At 41.7% G+C, this 14,796-nt stretch overlaps 1 protein-coding gene across 8 annotated transcripts in view; it reads right to left on the minus strand.

Moving 5' to 3' along the window:
- Positions 1-5,875: 5,875 nt before the first annotated feature.
- PRDM10 (PR/SET domain 10) overlaps positions 5,876-14,796 on the minus strand; it is a 100,610-nt gene continuing 91,689 nt past the window's right edge. For 6 of the 8 annotated variants that reach the window (XM_065529229.2, XM_065529228.2, XM_015435950.4 and 3 more), the window contains 2 exons: positions 11,758-11,861; positions 5,876-8,652 (listed from right to left, as the gene is read on the minus strand). In XM_065529229.2, the coding sequence (XP_065385301.1) occupies positions 8,449-8,652; positions 11,758-11,861 (308 nt within the window). In that variant the 3' untranslated portion in view covers positions 5,876-8,448. Of the gene's footprint in view, positions 8,653-9,624; positions 10,283-11,757; positions 11,862-14,796 lie in introns of all 8 variants that reach the window. The other 2 variants (XR_010581078.2, XR_010581076.2) reach the window with 2 other exon arrangements.

Raw genomic sequence — 14,796 nt, forward strand, 5'->3', positions numbered from 1 at the left:
GCGCCTGTAGTCCCAGCTACTCGGGAGGCTGAGGCAGGAGAATGGCGTGAACCCGGGAGGCGGAGCTTGCAGTGAGCCGAGATCGTGCCACTGCACTCCAGCCTGGGCGACAGAGCGAGACTCCGTCTCAAAAAAAAAAAAAAGAAATTGGTCTATTTCATCTAGGTTGTCAAATTTGCACGCATACAGTTCGAATAGTATTCCTTTATTAGCCTTTGCATGTCCATGTGATCTGTAGTGAAGTCCCCTAATATATATATTTTTTTCTTTTTTGAGACGAAGTCTCACTCTGCCCCAGGCTGGAGTGCAGTGGCAAAATCTCAGCTGACTACAACCTCTGCCTCTCGGGTTCAAGCGATTCTCCTGCCTCACCCTCCCGAGTAGCTGGGATTACAGGAACCTGCCACCACATCCGGCTAAGTTTTGCATTTTTAGTAGAGACGGGGTTTCACTACGTTGGCTAGTCTGGTCTCAAACTCCTGACCTCAGGTGATCCACCTGCCTCAGCCTCCCAAAGTGCTAGGATTATAGGGGTGAGCCACCGTGCCCGGCCTATATATTTCTGATATTAGTAATTTCAGTCTTTTTTCTTAGCATGGCTGGATACATCAATTTTATTGATCTTCTCAAAGAAGCAGATTTTTGTTTCATTTATTTTCTTTATTGATTTCTTGTTTTCAATTTCATTGATTTCTGCTCTAATTTTTATTTATTTTCTTATATTTATTTTGGATTTGTTCTTTTTCTAGTTTCCTAAGGTGGAACTTCAGATGATTGATTTTAGATCATTATTTTCTTTCCTTCTTTCTCTCTCTCTCTCTCTCTCTTTCTTTCTTTCTTTTTGAGATGGAGTCTCGCTCTGTTGCCCAAGCTGGAGTGCAGTGGCGAGATCTCCGCTCACTGCAAGCTCCGCCTCCCGGTTTCACGCCATTCTCCTGCCTCAGCCTCCCGAGTAGCTGGGACTACAGGCGCCCGCCACCTCGCCCGGGTAATTTTTTGTAATTTTAGTAGAGACGGGTTTTCACCGTGTTGACCAGGATGGTCTCGATCGCCTGACCTTGTGATCGGCCCACCTCGGCCTCCCAAAGTGCTGGGATTACAGGCGGGAGCCACCGCGCCCGGCCTAGATCATTATTTTCTACCATATGAGTTCAATAATAAAATTTCCCTCTCAGTACAACATCCCAAACATTTTTATGTTTTATTCTTATTTAGTTTAAAACAAAAATTCTGGAGGCAAAGTCTCACTCTGTCACCCAGCCTGGAGCACAGTGGCACAATCACAGCTCACTGCAACCTTGACCTCCCAGGCTCAAGCAGTCTTCCCACCCCAGCTTCTCAAGTAGCTGGGACCACTGTGCTCAGCTAATTTTTAAAAATTATTTTTTGTAGAAATGGGGTCTCACTATGTTGCCCATGCTGGTCTCAAATGATCGTCTTGCCTCAGCCACCCAGAGTGCTGGGATAAGAAGTATGAGCCACTGTGCCTGGCCCACAATATTTTTTAATGTGAGATGTCTTTTTTGGTTCATGTGTTATAAAGAAGTGTGTTTAATCAGCAAGTCTTTTGAAAATTTACAGCTGTCTTTTTTATTTCTAGTTGAATACCATTGTGGTATAAGAGCAGACATTGTATGATATGTGTTCTTTTAAGTTTGTTAAGTGTATTTTATGCCCCAGAATGTGTCCTATGCTGGTTAGTGTTCCATATGCTTGATAACAATATGCACTCTATTATTAGAAGAAGCAGTCTATAGATCTTATTTCCCATTGATCTTTGTGTTGAGCATAACTATGTCCTTACTGATTTTCTGCCTGCTCGATCTGTACATTTCTGAGAGATGATTCCACCATTATAGTTGGAGACCAATGACCCTCTGTTTTTCCTTGTACTTGTTTTTGCTTTACATGTTTTGATGCTCTATTGCTAAGCACTTACCCATTAAGGGTTCTTATGTTCTCTTGGAGAACTGACCCCTTTATCATTATATAATGCCTCCACTTTATCCCTGATAACTTTGTCTGAAGTCTGCTGTCTGAAATTAATATAGCTACTCCCACCTTCTTTGATTAGTGTTAGCATGGTGTATCTTTCTCCATCCATTTGTTTTTAACCTACATGTCATTATATTTAAAGTGGTTTTCTCATAGACAAAGTATAGTTGGGTCTTGTTTCTTGATCCAGCCTGATAATCTCTTTTAACCGGTGTATTTGAACACTGATGTTCAAAGTGATTATTGATATATTTGGGTTAACATTGACTATATTTGGATTAATACTGACTATATTTGTTCCTGTTTTCTATGTGTTCCCTTGTTCTTTGCTCCTATATTGTCTTCCACTCCTTTTCTGCCTCTTGTTTTTGAGATAGGGTCTCACTCTGCCACCCAGGCTGGAATGCAGTGGCACAATATAGCTCACTGCAGCCTCAAACTCTGGGACTCAAGTGATCTTCTTGCCTCACCCTCCTAAGTAGCTAGGATTATAGGCACATGTCACCACGCCCTGCTAATATATATTTTTATTTTCTTTAAAGACAGTCTCACTATGTTGCCTGAGCTAGTCTTGAACTCCTGGCTTTAAATGATCCTCCCACCTCAACCTTCCAAAGTGCTAGGATTACAGGTGTGAGGCACCACACCTAAACTCTTTTGTGGTTCTAACTGAACATTTTATATGATTCTATTTTCCTATTTTCCTAACTTTCTTAGAATATCAGCAATACTTTTTTTTTTTTTTTTTTTACTTTTTAGTGGTTGCTCTAGAGTTTGCAATTAATTCAAGTACATTTTCACATAACACTATCCCACTTCATTGATAGTGTGCATATCTTTTTTTTCTTTCTTTCTTTGAGATGGAGTTTTGCTCTTGTTGCCCAGGCTGCAGTGCAATGGCATGATCTCGGCTCACCACAACCTCCGCCTCCTGGGTTCAAGAGATTCTCTTGCCTCAGCCTTCTGAATAGCTGGCATTACAGGCATGCACCACCATGCCCAGATGATTCTGTATTTTGGTCAGGCTGGTCTCAAACTCCTGACCTCAGGTGATCTGCCTGCCTTGGCCTCCCAAAGCGCTAGGATTACAGGTGTGAACCACTGCACCCGGCCATAGCGTGCACATCTTATAATGAAATAATCCTAATTCTTCCCTCCCACCCCCCCATCCCTTATATCATTGCCATCATTCATTTCACTTACATATGAACATATATACAGATATATTAGTATACATCATTGCTATTATTTTGAACAAACTGTCATGTGTTAGATCAATGAACAGGCCAGGCACAACGGCTCATGCCTGTAATCCCAGCACTTTGAGAGGCTGAAATGGGTGGATCGCTTGAGCCCAGGAATTCGAGACCAGCCTGGGCAATATGGCAAAACCCCATTTCTACTAAAATAAATACAAAAAATTAGCCGGGTGTGGTGGCACGTGCCTGTAGTCCCAGCTACTCAGGAGACTCAGGTGGGAGAATCGCTTGAGCCAGGGAGATCAAGGCTGCTGTGGGCTGTGATTGCACCACTGCACTCCAGCCTGGGCGACAGTGAAACCCTGTCTCAAAAAAGTAAAAAGAAAAATAAATCAATGAAGAATGAGAAAAAGCAAGATTTTTCTTTTACCTTTAGTTATTAAAGGTAATAATGATGCTCTTTCTTTAAGTAGATCTGAGGTTCTGACTTTTATCATTTTTCTTCTCTCTGAAAAACTTCTCTTCTTTTAACATTCTCTTCAAGGCAGGTCTACTGGCAACAAATCCCCTTTACTTTTGGAGGATAATTTCATGGGGTACAGCATTCTAGGTTAGTCTGCTTTTTTCTCTCAACACCTTAAACATTTCATTCCACTCTCTCCTTGTGTGCACAGTTTCAGAAGAAAAGTTATTTTTTGTTCATTTGTGTTTTGAAGGATTTTTTGCATTTACCCTGTATGTCCTCTGAGCCTCTGTGGTTTCATGTTCCATATTGATTTGGGGAATTATCAATCATTATTGCTTCAAATATTTCTTCTGTTCCTTTCTCTGTCTTCTTCTAGTATTCCCATGAGACATAGTTATACCTTTTTTACATCATCTCAGTTTTTGGATATTGTCTTTCAGTTATAGAGGTTTCTATTGAGATATCCTCAAGCTCAGCAATTCTTTCTTAGGATTTTTTTTTTTTTTTTTTTTTTTTGAGGTGGGGTCTTGCTCTGTCGCCAGGCTGGAGTGCAGAGGCGCAATCTCGGCTCACTGCAACCTCCACCTCCCAGGTTGAAGCGATTCTTCCACTTCAGCCTCCCGAGTAGCTGGGATTACAGGGGCCCACCACCACGCCTGGCTAATTTTTGTACTTTTAGTAGAAGCAGGGTTTCATCATGTTGGCCAGGCTGGTCTTGAACGGCTGACCTCAAATGATCCACCCACTTCAGCCTCCCAAAGTGCTGGGTTTACAGGTGTGAGCTTGCATGCCCAGCCTATTCTTCATTTTTTATCTCTAGCATTTTAGCTCATTCTTAGGATTTCCATGTCTCCTTACATTGTTTGTTTGTTATTGCTTGTTGTCTACTTTCTCTAGTAGAGCCCTTTTCATATTGATCACAGTTGTTTTAAATTCCCAGTCTGCAAATTCCAACATCTGGGCCATATCTAAATCTGGGTCTGATGTTTGCTCTCTTTCTTCAAACTTGTGTCTTTTGCCTCTTAATATGCCTTGTAATGTTTTTCTTGATAGCTGGTTATGATGTGCCAGATAGAGAGAATTTCTGTAAGCAGGCCTTGAGCAATGTGGTGGTAAGGTGTTGGGGTCGGGGAAGCATTCTGTATACCTAAATGAGGCCTCAGTGTTCTGGTGACCCCGTGCCTCTGGACTGTGTCCTTCATGAGTGCTATGCGGTTATCCCCTCTTAGATGAGGGACGATGGCTAGAATGAGCTGGGTTTGGGTATTTCCCTTCCTCCAGGTGACTGAGGTTCTGCTATAACTTCAGCAGGTTAGGTGCTTGTTACAATAGAAAGATCAGAAAGCTCTGGAGTATTTCTTTTTTTTTTTTTTTTTTTTTTGAGACAGAGTCTTGCTCTATTGCTCAGGATGGAGTGCAATGGCGCGATCTCGGCTCACTGCAAGCTCCGCCTCCCGGGTTCACACCATTCTCCGGCCTCAGCCTCCCGAGTAGCTGGGACTACAGGCGCCGGCCACCAGGCCCGGCTAAATTTTTGTATTTTTTTTTTTTTTAGTAGAGACGGGGTTTCACCGTGTTAGCCAGGATGATCTGGATCTCCTGACCTCGTGATCCGCCTGCCTTGGCCTCCCAAAGTGCTGGGATTACAGGCGTGGTGAGCCACTGCGCCCGGCCTACTCTGGAGTATTTCAAAATGGTTCCTTCTCCCCTTCCTCTGCTGGAAACGTGGGGATTTTTCTCCGAATTTCACTGTGAGGACCTAGTCAAGCTCCTGGGGATAAAACTGATAAAAGTGTGGGTCTCCCTTGACCCCCCTCCAGTGACTGAGTTCCCTGGAGTTTTTAACTTCTCAGAGCTCTCCACGCTAAGCCTGCAGCAATTTGTCAAATAGAGTTCACGTTTTCCTAACCTGGCACTGGTTCTCACAGAGGTTACTGCTCATGGATCTTTTTCTCACGGGTTTCTGTTCTATAAGCTACGATTCTCTGTATTTGCCTGTTTGTCTTTCCAATTTTGGGGACAGCAGTTTGTCCTGTGAGCTCAACTTTCTGACGGATCTAAGGAGAGATGCTGATCTTTCCACTTGCTCAGCTTCTTACTTACTGCTAGGATGGAGAAACAACTTCCGTGCTTCCTGCATGCCACGCTGGAAACCAGAAGTTGTAATTCTTAAAAGAAAAAAAAAAACAGCTCTTGTAGCTTCACGCATACAAACAGGCTTATTAAAAAATATATTTATTAATTTGTACACCTGCTGCATAGCACAAGACTATTAACACTATAACTCACTGAATGTACAATAAATGTTCACATTTAAATAACAGGATAGGGTCAACATTTTCAACCAGTGGGTCAGCTTCAGCATCTCATGAAGTGCTTTTTAGACCTAGATATCTTAAGAGTTTTTTGAAAGGATACTTCCGAGTCAGAAAACAAGAAGATCAAAACAATAGGTTTTTCCAGAAAAACAGGAATTTTACATGATGAAATATCTATTTCTGTCGGTACAAATCAACAATAAAAACAAAATCTACATCCAACCTACTCCAAAATACTCACACTGCACTGAATGAAGTCTACAGTGTCAATGTGTCTTGAGAGAGGCCACAATATCCACACTGGCTACATACATGTTTTCCAAATTTAGTTTTCTGATGGCTCATCATTTACCATCAATCCAGGTCCTTTTACAAATCTATGACCTTGGAATGAACGTGGAGAATACCTGATCTGAAAGCCACGTGACTTGGCTCGACTGCCATCCGCATCTCTGGCTGATAATATACAAATTAGTTTGAGAGTCTTTATTTCACATAAGGACCAAAGAAGAAGAAGAAAACTTAGAAGGGAAAGCAACAAAGAGGTCCTTCCACAATGTTTTCCTCTGTGTATTTTAAAACTTAAAATAACTGCCATAAAATGAACATTCCATTCAGTGATTCTTTTCAGTTTTCCAATAAGTTATTCCTGAGGGGAGGGAAGATACCTTATGGTTCAAATTAAAAAGAACATAACAGGGCCAGATTTCAGTTATAAAAGCTAAAACTGGACCTTTGGAAAATTCTACTATTCTTCCCCTAGAAAGGCTTTCTGGACAGGACACTAGGATATTTGTAATCATTACACTGTGGGACTTAGGGAACCCGAGTCTGTATTTTGTAATGCAGGGTCAATATTTTCTGTTGAATAGCTTTCTCCCAAAGACAGAGAGACCATTTTCAGTTTCTGTGTATTTATGAAGTAACTTTCTCAAGTTCTCTTCGTACTCAAACATTGGGGAATAGCTATACGAACGCGGTCTCAGAAATAAAGTGCGAAATCTACCCATCAGTAAAGTTCTTTTAACAGAACTGTTCACTTTTCAGAAACTGTCTTTATCATGAAGAAGCTACTCTACTTAATTTATAGAACCAGTTTTTACCCAGAAATGTAAATTAATTAACTTCATTTGAAATGAAGTAAGGTCTTTCTGTCCTGGAGTAATAAATTCTACTATGCAAAATTATTCTAAAAACGTGTTAGCATGTCACAAAAAGTTGATAAAATGTATTCTGATTTTTTAATGCCCAACTAATAGTATATTCATAAAGACTGGATTTCTTCCAGATCCCTTATAACTACTTTATTTTAACTTTTCCTCACATTTTAATTTTTTCCCTAAGTGTGAAGTTGATCATCTTATTAAAAGGTCCAGATGAGTTACAATATGTTTAAAGTTAAAAGTGTTAAGAAATAAGAAATGCCAGCTTTCCATCCAACTTTAAAGAATGTTCATTTTAAGACAGCATTAAAAGTACTAAAATACACTGAACACTGTCAGCAAGAGTTAAATGTACACTTGGTCAAGGAATATATCTTTTACCAATGAATGATAAAATGGATCCTGCAAGGCAGAACAAAATTTCAATTCTCTCTCTTCTCTCTCTCTCTCTCTCTATCTATCTAGTTTTGGTAATTTTTCTTGATACCAATATCTCCTTCTTACCACCACCACAACCAGAGAATGGGAGGCAAAGTTTTAATGCAGGGGTTTAGATTTTGCTGACATCAAGCAGACTTTTGTCTTTCAGGGAGTCCACCTCTGTGAAATAATGAAGAACTATCAGAACATGAGCTTCTGACCTAATCCACTGAGGACCAGCATCTGTGGAAAGCACTACCAACAGCCTAACAACAGTTTTCTAAAATAGGGAAGTTAAAAAAAAAATCAGCAAGAAAAATTTAGATGACAGTTTTTGCTTCAGAACGTCACTGTCAAAGCTTTTGTTTCATCATTTTCATTTTCTTATTCAACAAGCTCCCTTTGTTAAATTACTGAAAACTAAAACAAGACAAAGCAGTTCAGACCTAATACACACCCACAAAATGCCCCTTCTCCTTCGGTGCCACAGCTTGGAATAAGAAGTCCAGTAACTATGGACTTGGCACATCCTGTCTCCACCTTTGGTATGAACACAATACGCCACTTAATATTTCCACAAAGGAAAAGTAAGGCTTGTCAGTGTGTTAAAAGACCAACCCAAGAGCAAGGCAAATTCTCTCCATCTCGAAATCTACTTTCCCCTGAAAGATCTCCGTTCCGTGGCAAAAAACGAAGGGTTTGAAGAGTCAATTTGATAAAGATGACCTTGGCAAAATAAACCCCAGTGGATGGATGAGAGACAAAACTGTCGTTTCCAGACTCTTGAGTGAATAATAAATCTTACAAAAGAGCTCTAAGTGTCAGAGCTTTCAGACTTATGAGAACAGACATGAGGTGGGTGCTGGATTCGAGCTCCAGGGCGGAAGTCATGGTTTGGTGATGTGCACTTCACTGCTTCCGTTCCCATTGGTGGTGGTGGTGATGATGTACTGTGTGGTCTGCTGTTGGCTGGTGGTCTGGGGATCCAAGGAGTCACTGTGTGCAGGTGGCTGGACCTGGACTCCACCAGAGAGGGCGGAAGTTTGCTTTTCCTCCAATTCTGTTTGACTTTCTGATAACACATAATGACCCTTAAGGAAGAAGAAAAGGATGTTTAAAAACCTGGGGCCTTAAAGGGAGGATGAAGCTACTAGGGAAGGAGAGAGATGCGAAGAAATGTCACAAGGGACCCAAAATAGGCATCTATGAGAGATACTTTACCTAGGTCCTTTAGAGAGGGCGGATCAGTCACAATAATTGACTACAAAGGTAAGCTCCTTAAAGGAGCACCTTAGCAGTTTCACCAAATGCTAGAGTGAACAACTTCAGGTACAGTAATTTGCATCATGGTGGTAACATTCGACGTGGCAAAGAAAACGTGCTGTTGCAATGCTCCTAAGAATTTACACATTCAGAAAAGACAGTTGACTGTCCATTCGATCTTAAGATTAATACAGAATGGATCCAAGAAGAGATATTTAAAGTCTCCTTGAAGAGGAAGAATGACCCTGAAGACAGGTAGTCAAGATCAATGTTCTCAGAGTTCAGAATTTCAAAAGACCAGCAAAATTTTAAAAAATAATAAATGGAGGCTGGGCGTGGTGGCTCACGCCTGTAACCCCAGCACTTTGGGAGGCCAAGGTGGGCGGATCACCTGAGGTCAGGAGTTCGAGACCAGCCTGACCAATATAAAGAAACCCCGTCTCTACTAAAATTACAAAAAAAAAAATTAGCTGGGCGTGGTGGTGCATGCCTGTAATCCCAGCTACTTGGGAGGCTGAGACAGGAGAATTGCTTGAACCCGGGAGGCAGAGGTTGCAGTGAGCCAAGATCGTGCCATTGCACTCTAGCCTAGGCAACAAGAGCAAACCTCTGTCTCAGAATAATAATAATAATAATAATAATAATAATAATAAATGGTTCCCAAATTGTATTTTGTTAAGTAAGGTCATTTAAAACACGCTACCATCAAATAGAGATTTTAACACTCAAGAGCACAGGAACGACAGGATCTCAGAATGAAATCCCTTACACTGAATAAATGTAGCTTTATGAAAACTTACACATTGTCTTTGTTTTCTTATTTTTCCCCTCATCATGAAAACGTCTTCAGAGCCCTGTAGCTGGCTATTTTGTTACATTAACATTTTTAAAGAAATGTGTCTGTCAGTCAGAAGGAGGGTTGGTCAGCTACAGAACAGAGGAAAAGAGAGGTCACACAGAGACTCTCAGGCACTAGCCTGTCTGCACTGCCCAGAAAAGAGCCATCGCCAAATACCCACTTGATTCCACTAGGGCCAGATGTTCTGAATTCACCCCCACCAGGCAACGTTCTGATCGTGATTGTTTTTTCCATGTGGGGAGGGGGCTGTTTCTCAACCTAGGGTCCATTGACTCCTAGAGGGGTCCATAGGTCAGCTGCAAAAAATGCATGAACCCCCAAAACTGTACATCAAACGAGTGTGCATGTACACTGTGGCGGGGGAGAGAAACAAGCTTGGCTGAAACCATTCTCAAATGAGTTCCAGGCCAGAAAAAGATCAGAGTCAATGGGTCGTACAGGGAACAAAAAATGTCCTGGTCATGCCAGCGTGATGATCCCATTTCACATTCGTTACTGTTTTCCCTGACAATGAATAGTGTTACTCTGGATTTGCATCTCTCTCCTAAGTCTAGTTAAAGTGACTGTGTGTGCTGAGAAACAGGCGAGCTCTCCGTATACTAAAAAAAAAAGAAAGAAAAAAACATCAGGGTTTTGAGACCACAAGACTAGCTAGCTATCCTCTGAAACCTCTTAAGAAAATCTTCCCTTGATAATATCTCAATATTGCTAGCCATTGAAGAGCATTTTTCTTTTTTTTTCTTCTAGCTTTATTAAGATATAATTAAACCAAACAGCCTGATTAACATATCCATCAACTCATGCACTTACCATTTTATTTTGTGGCAAAAAACATTATCTATACTAACAGTTTTCAAGTATACGATACATTATGAACACAGCCAGCATGCTGTACACAAGATCTCCAGAACGTATCCACCCAGGAGTATTTTTCTTTTTTTTCTTTTCTGAGACAGAGTCTCACTCTGTTGCCCAGGCTGGAGTGCAGTGGCATGATCTCGGCTCACTGCAACATCCGCCTCCCAGGTTCAAGCAATTCTCATGCTTCAGCCTCCCAAGTAGCTGGGATTATAGGGATGCACCCCCACACCCACCTAATTCTTGTATTTTTAGTAGAGGCAGGGTTTTACCATGTTGGCCAAGTTGGTCTTGAACTCCTGACCTCAAGTGATCTGCCTGCCTTGGCCTCCCAAAGTGTTGGGATTATAGGCATAAGCCACTGAGCCCAGCCAAGAGTATTTTTCTAAATTCACATGTATGTACTCTGTCTTCTAATAACTTAAGAGGCAGGCCAGAACAAACCAGTGAAGATAAAAACAGAAGAAGGAGACACAATCAACATTGTACCTGCCCAACTTAGATAATTTAAGGCAATGTTTTTCACCTTCAGGTGGGTGAAATGTTTAATACAGCTCCATAATTGATTCATTATATTATTCTCTCCCAACCCAGTTGAGGGCCAATTGTCTTGAGGACTTAATCTTTCCAAGAAGCATATAAAAACGCTCATAAGGGCCGGGCACAGTGGCTCACGCCTACAATCCCAGCACTTTGGGAGGCCGAGGTGGGCGGATCATGAGGTCAGGAGATTGAGACCATCCTGGCCAACATGGTAAAACCCTGTCTCTACTAAAAATACAAAAATTAGCTGGGTGTGGTGGCGCATGCTTGTAATCCCAGCCACCCTGGAGGCTGAGGCAGGAGAATCGCTTGAACCCAGGAGGTGGAGGTTGCAGGTGAGCCAAGACTGCACCACTGCACTCCAGCCTGGCCACACAGCGAGACTCTGTCTCAAAAAAAAAAAAAAAAAAAAAAAAAAAAAGGGCTCATAGTGATGGAGCTAGGACCATTACAGTTATTAATTAAACAGATATTTATTGAGCATTTGCTATATCCTAGTCTCCTGGATAGGGCACTGAGGATAAAGCGATAAGACCCAAGACCCAGCTTTCAAAGAATTCATCAACTACTGTGAGAAAACAGAGTAAGCCAATCATTAAAAGATAAGTGGTGATAAGAGTTATACAGCACCACAGGTTGGAAAGGAAAAACCCGACCGAGTAGCACAGCTTACCGGAGTAACCGCCTTCACCTGGCCAGTAGTAACTGGAGTTGCCACACCACTGTCCGTGATCACAAACTGACCTGGGGGAAGGGTCATCATTTGAATCTCAGATGCTAAAAAACAGGAAATATTCATAGTTCAGTGGTCTCAGATTTTAACACAAATCTTAGAAATAAAAACATAACCAGTAGCCACAGTCCCCACTGATGTGCTTGCCACAAGAGTCTTACAATGATATGATTTCTCTGCTACAAATTGAGAAGAGACTGGTACGCAGCAACCCAGTGTCAGAGACAATCAGTGCATTCCCCTTCAAATGTGGCTTCTCAGTATCCACAAAGACAAATACTCAACAATTTTTAAAACCTTGAAATAAGTCAAAAAGAGTTACCTTTTAAATCAATATTTTCATCTTTTATATTCAGATTTGAATTTGTGACACAAATGTATCCACACTTGGCTCTCATAATTTAACCCAACTTGAATTTTATTTCACCACCAGTGTTATTAGAGCACATTAAAAATAAAGCCAACCCTAGCATCTTGTTGATAAATAATATTTTCTACTAAAAGAATGAGACTTTCTTGGGAAAATGGCTGATTCCAGACCTGGGCAGAAAGCTTGTGAGACAATTGTGGGGCACTGTGTCTTCCCAGCACACAAGATGTGACGAAAGGCTATCGGGTCATGTGGGAGTAATGCAGGAGCCAGTTAGAAGAGGCTCCTACAAGCCAGAGAGGGGATCACTTGAGCATCGGTAAGGATCACAGCTGCAATGGGCTGAAACACACCAGGCGTTGAAATCCACGGGTACAAAACCACACTAAGACGTGCACACACACCCCTATCACCTTGGATAGCATAAGAAATCAATTCATTTTGTGAAAACTGGTAAACAAAGGAAATGAATCAGGTATTTAAAGCATTTATCCTGCCTTTCTTGTACAAATTGTACCTGAGAGAAACTTGGTAGTTAAAATTTTTTTCTTTATAAAAGTTTTCTAGCTAATTAATGAATAAGGTGCTAGAATCATGGCCAGGCACAGGGATTCACGCCTGTAATCCCAGCACTTTGGGAGGCCGAGGCAGGCAGATCACTTGAGGTCAGGAGTTCGAGACCAGCCTGGCCAACATGGTGAAATCCCATCCCCACTAAAAATACAAAAATTAGCCAGGCAAGGTGGCAGGTGCCTGTAGTCCCAGCTACTTGGGAGGCTGAGGCAGGAAAATCACTTGAACCTGGGAGGCAGGTTGCAGTGAACCAAGATCGCACCACTGCACTCTAGGCCTGAGTGACAAAGCAAGACTCCATCTCAAAAAAAAAAGAATATCACAACTTTGCAAGCCCTAATGAAATAATGGAGCTAAGGAATAAACACTGATGGCTGCTAACATCACAAAAAGAGAGACACCTGAACATTATGTGCTTTTGATAGAAGTACACACACCAGCTATGAAGTATCAGGAGGCAAAAAACAAACTGCACCTGAGCAAGCCTGTAGCTCGAATTGCCAGTCTACAGGAAATGAAAGGAACAGAAGAGCACATATTCACTGCACGGTAACATGGGAATCCCACCAGCAAAATCCAGAATGTGGAAAACAGCACAAACGACCCGGTTTCCTCAACACAGAAATTATAACTTAAAATAGTGAACACATACATTAAAAGAAACTCAAAAGTCATCATCAATTGCAATGTATGGCCCTTATTTGGAACCCAATATGAGTAAACCAACTTTTTTTGTTTGAGATGGAGTCTCGCTCTGATGCCCGGGCTGGAGTACAGTGGCGTGATCTCGGCGCACCACAACCTTCACCTCCTGGGTTCAAGTGATTCTCCTGCCTCAGCCTCCTGAGTAACTGGGACTACAGGTGAGCACTACCATGCCCAGCTAATTTTTGTATTTTTAGTACAGGCGAGGTTTCACTATGTTGGAGAGGCTGGTCTTGAACTCCTGACCTCGTGATCTGCCTGCCTCGGCCTCCCAAAGTGCTGGGATTACAGGCATAAGCCACTGAGCCTGGCTGAGTAAACAGACTATTTTTTTAAAAATTTCTGAGACAATCATAGAAATATAAAAACCCTGACTGGGCATTTTAAATGTATTTGTGGGTATTAAAGAATTACTGTTGACTGGGCACAGGGGCTCACGCCTGTCATCCTAGCACTTTGGGAGGCCAAGATAGGAAGATCACTTGAGCCCAGAAGTTTCAAAACCAGCCTGGGCAACACAGCGAGATCTCATCTCTACTGAAAAATTTAAAGGAAAAAAAATTGGCAAAGCATGGTGGTATGTGCCTGTAGTCCTAGCTACTGGGAGGCTAGGGCAGGAGAATGGCTTGAGCCAAGGAGTTGGAGGCTGCAGTGAGCTATAATGACATCACTGTATTCCAGACTGGGTGATAGACAAGACCCCCTCTCTTAAAAAATAAAGAAAGAAAAATTACTGTCATCTCTTTTTAGGTGTGACAATGTTGTATGGAGTTGTGCTTTTAAAAAATAGTTTTTTTCAGCTGAGCATGATGGCTTATGCCTGTAATACCAGCACTTTGGGAGCCCAAGGCGGGAGGATCACTTGAGCCCAGGAGTTTGAGATCAACTTAGCAATGTAGTGAGATCTTCGCTCTAAAAAATTGTTTTAAAATTAGACTATACATGGTGGCTCACATCTGTAAACCCAGCACTTGGGGAGGCCAAAGTGGGTGGATCACTTGAGTCCAGGTCAAGGCTGCAGTGAGCCATGATCACGCCACTGCATTCTCCAGCCTGGAATACAGAGCAAAACCCTATCTCAAATAGTCTTTTTCTTTTAGAGATATACCAAAATATTTATGGATGAGGTGATATGATGGATCATTATCCAGTTGGAGGATGGGAGATAATGATTGGCGCATATATGAGACAAGGTTGGGTGTAAGTTGGTAACTGCGGAGGCTGGACAATGGGTACAGGATGGTTTGTTACACTCTCTCTACTTTTGTATATTTTTATATTTTTCCCTAATAAATTTCAGTCCCAGAATCTTTTTTACAGGTTAGAATGCT

This window comes from Macaca fascicularis, chromosome 14 (genome assembly GCF_037993035.2).
Source record: "Macaca fascicularis isolate 582-1 chromosome 14, T2T-MFA8v1.1".
NCBI classification, from domain to species: domain Eukaryota; kingdom Metazoa; phylum Chordata; class Mammalia; order Primates; family Cercopithecidae; genus Macaca; species Macaca fascicularis.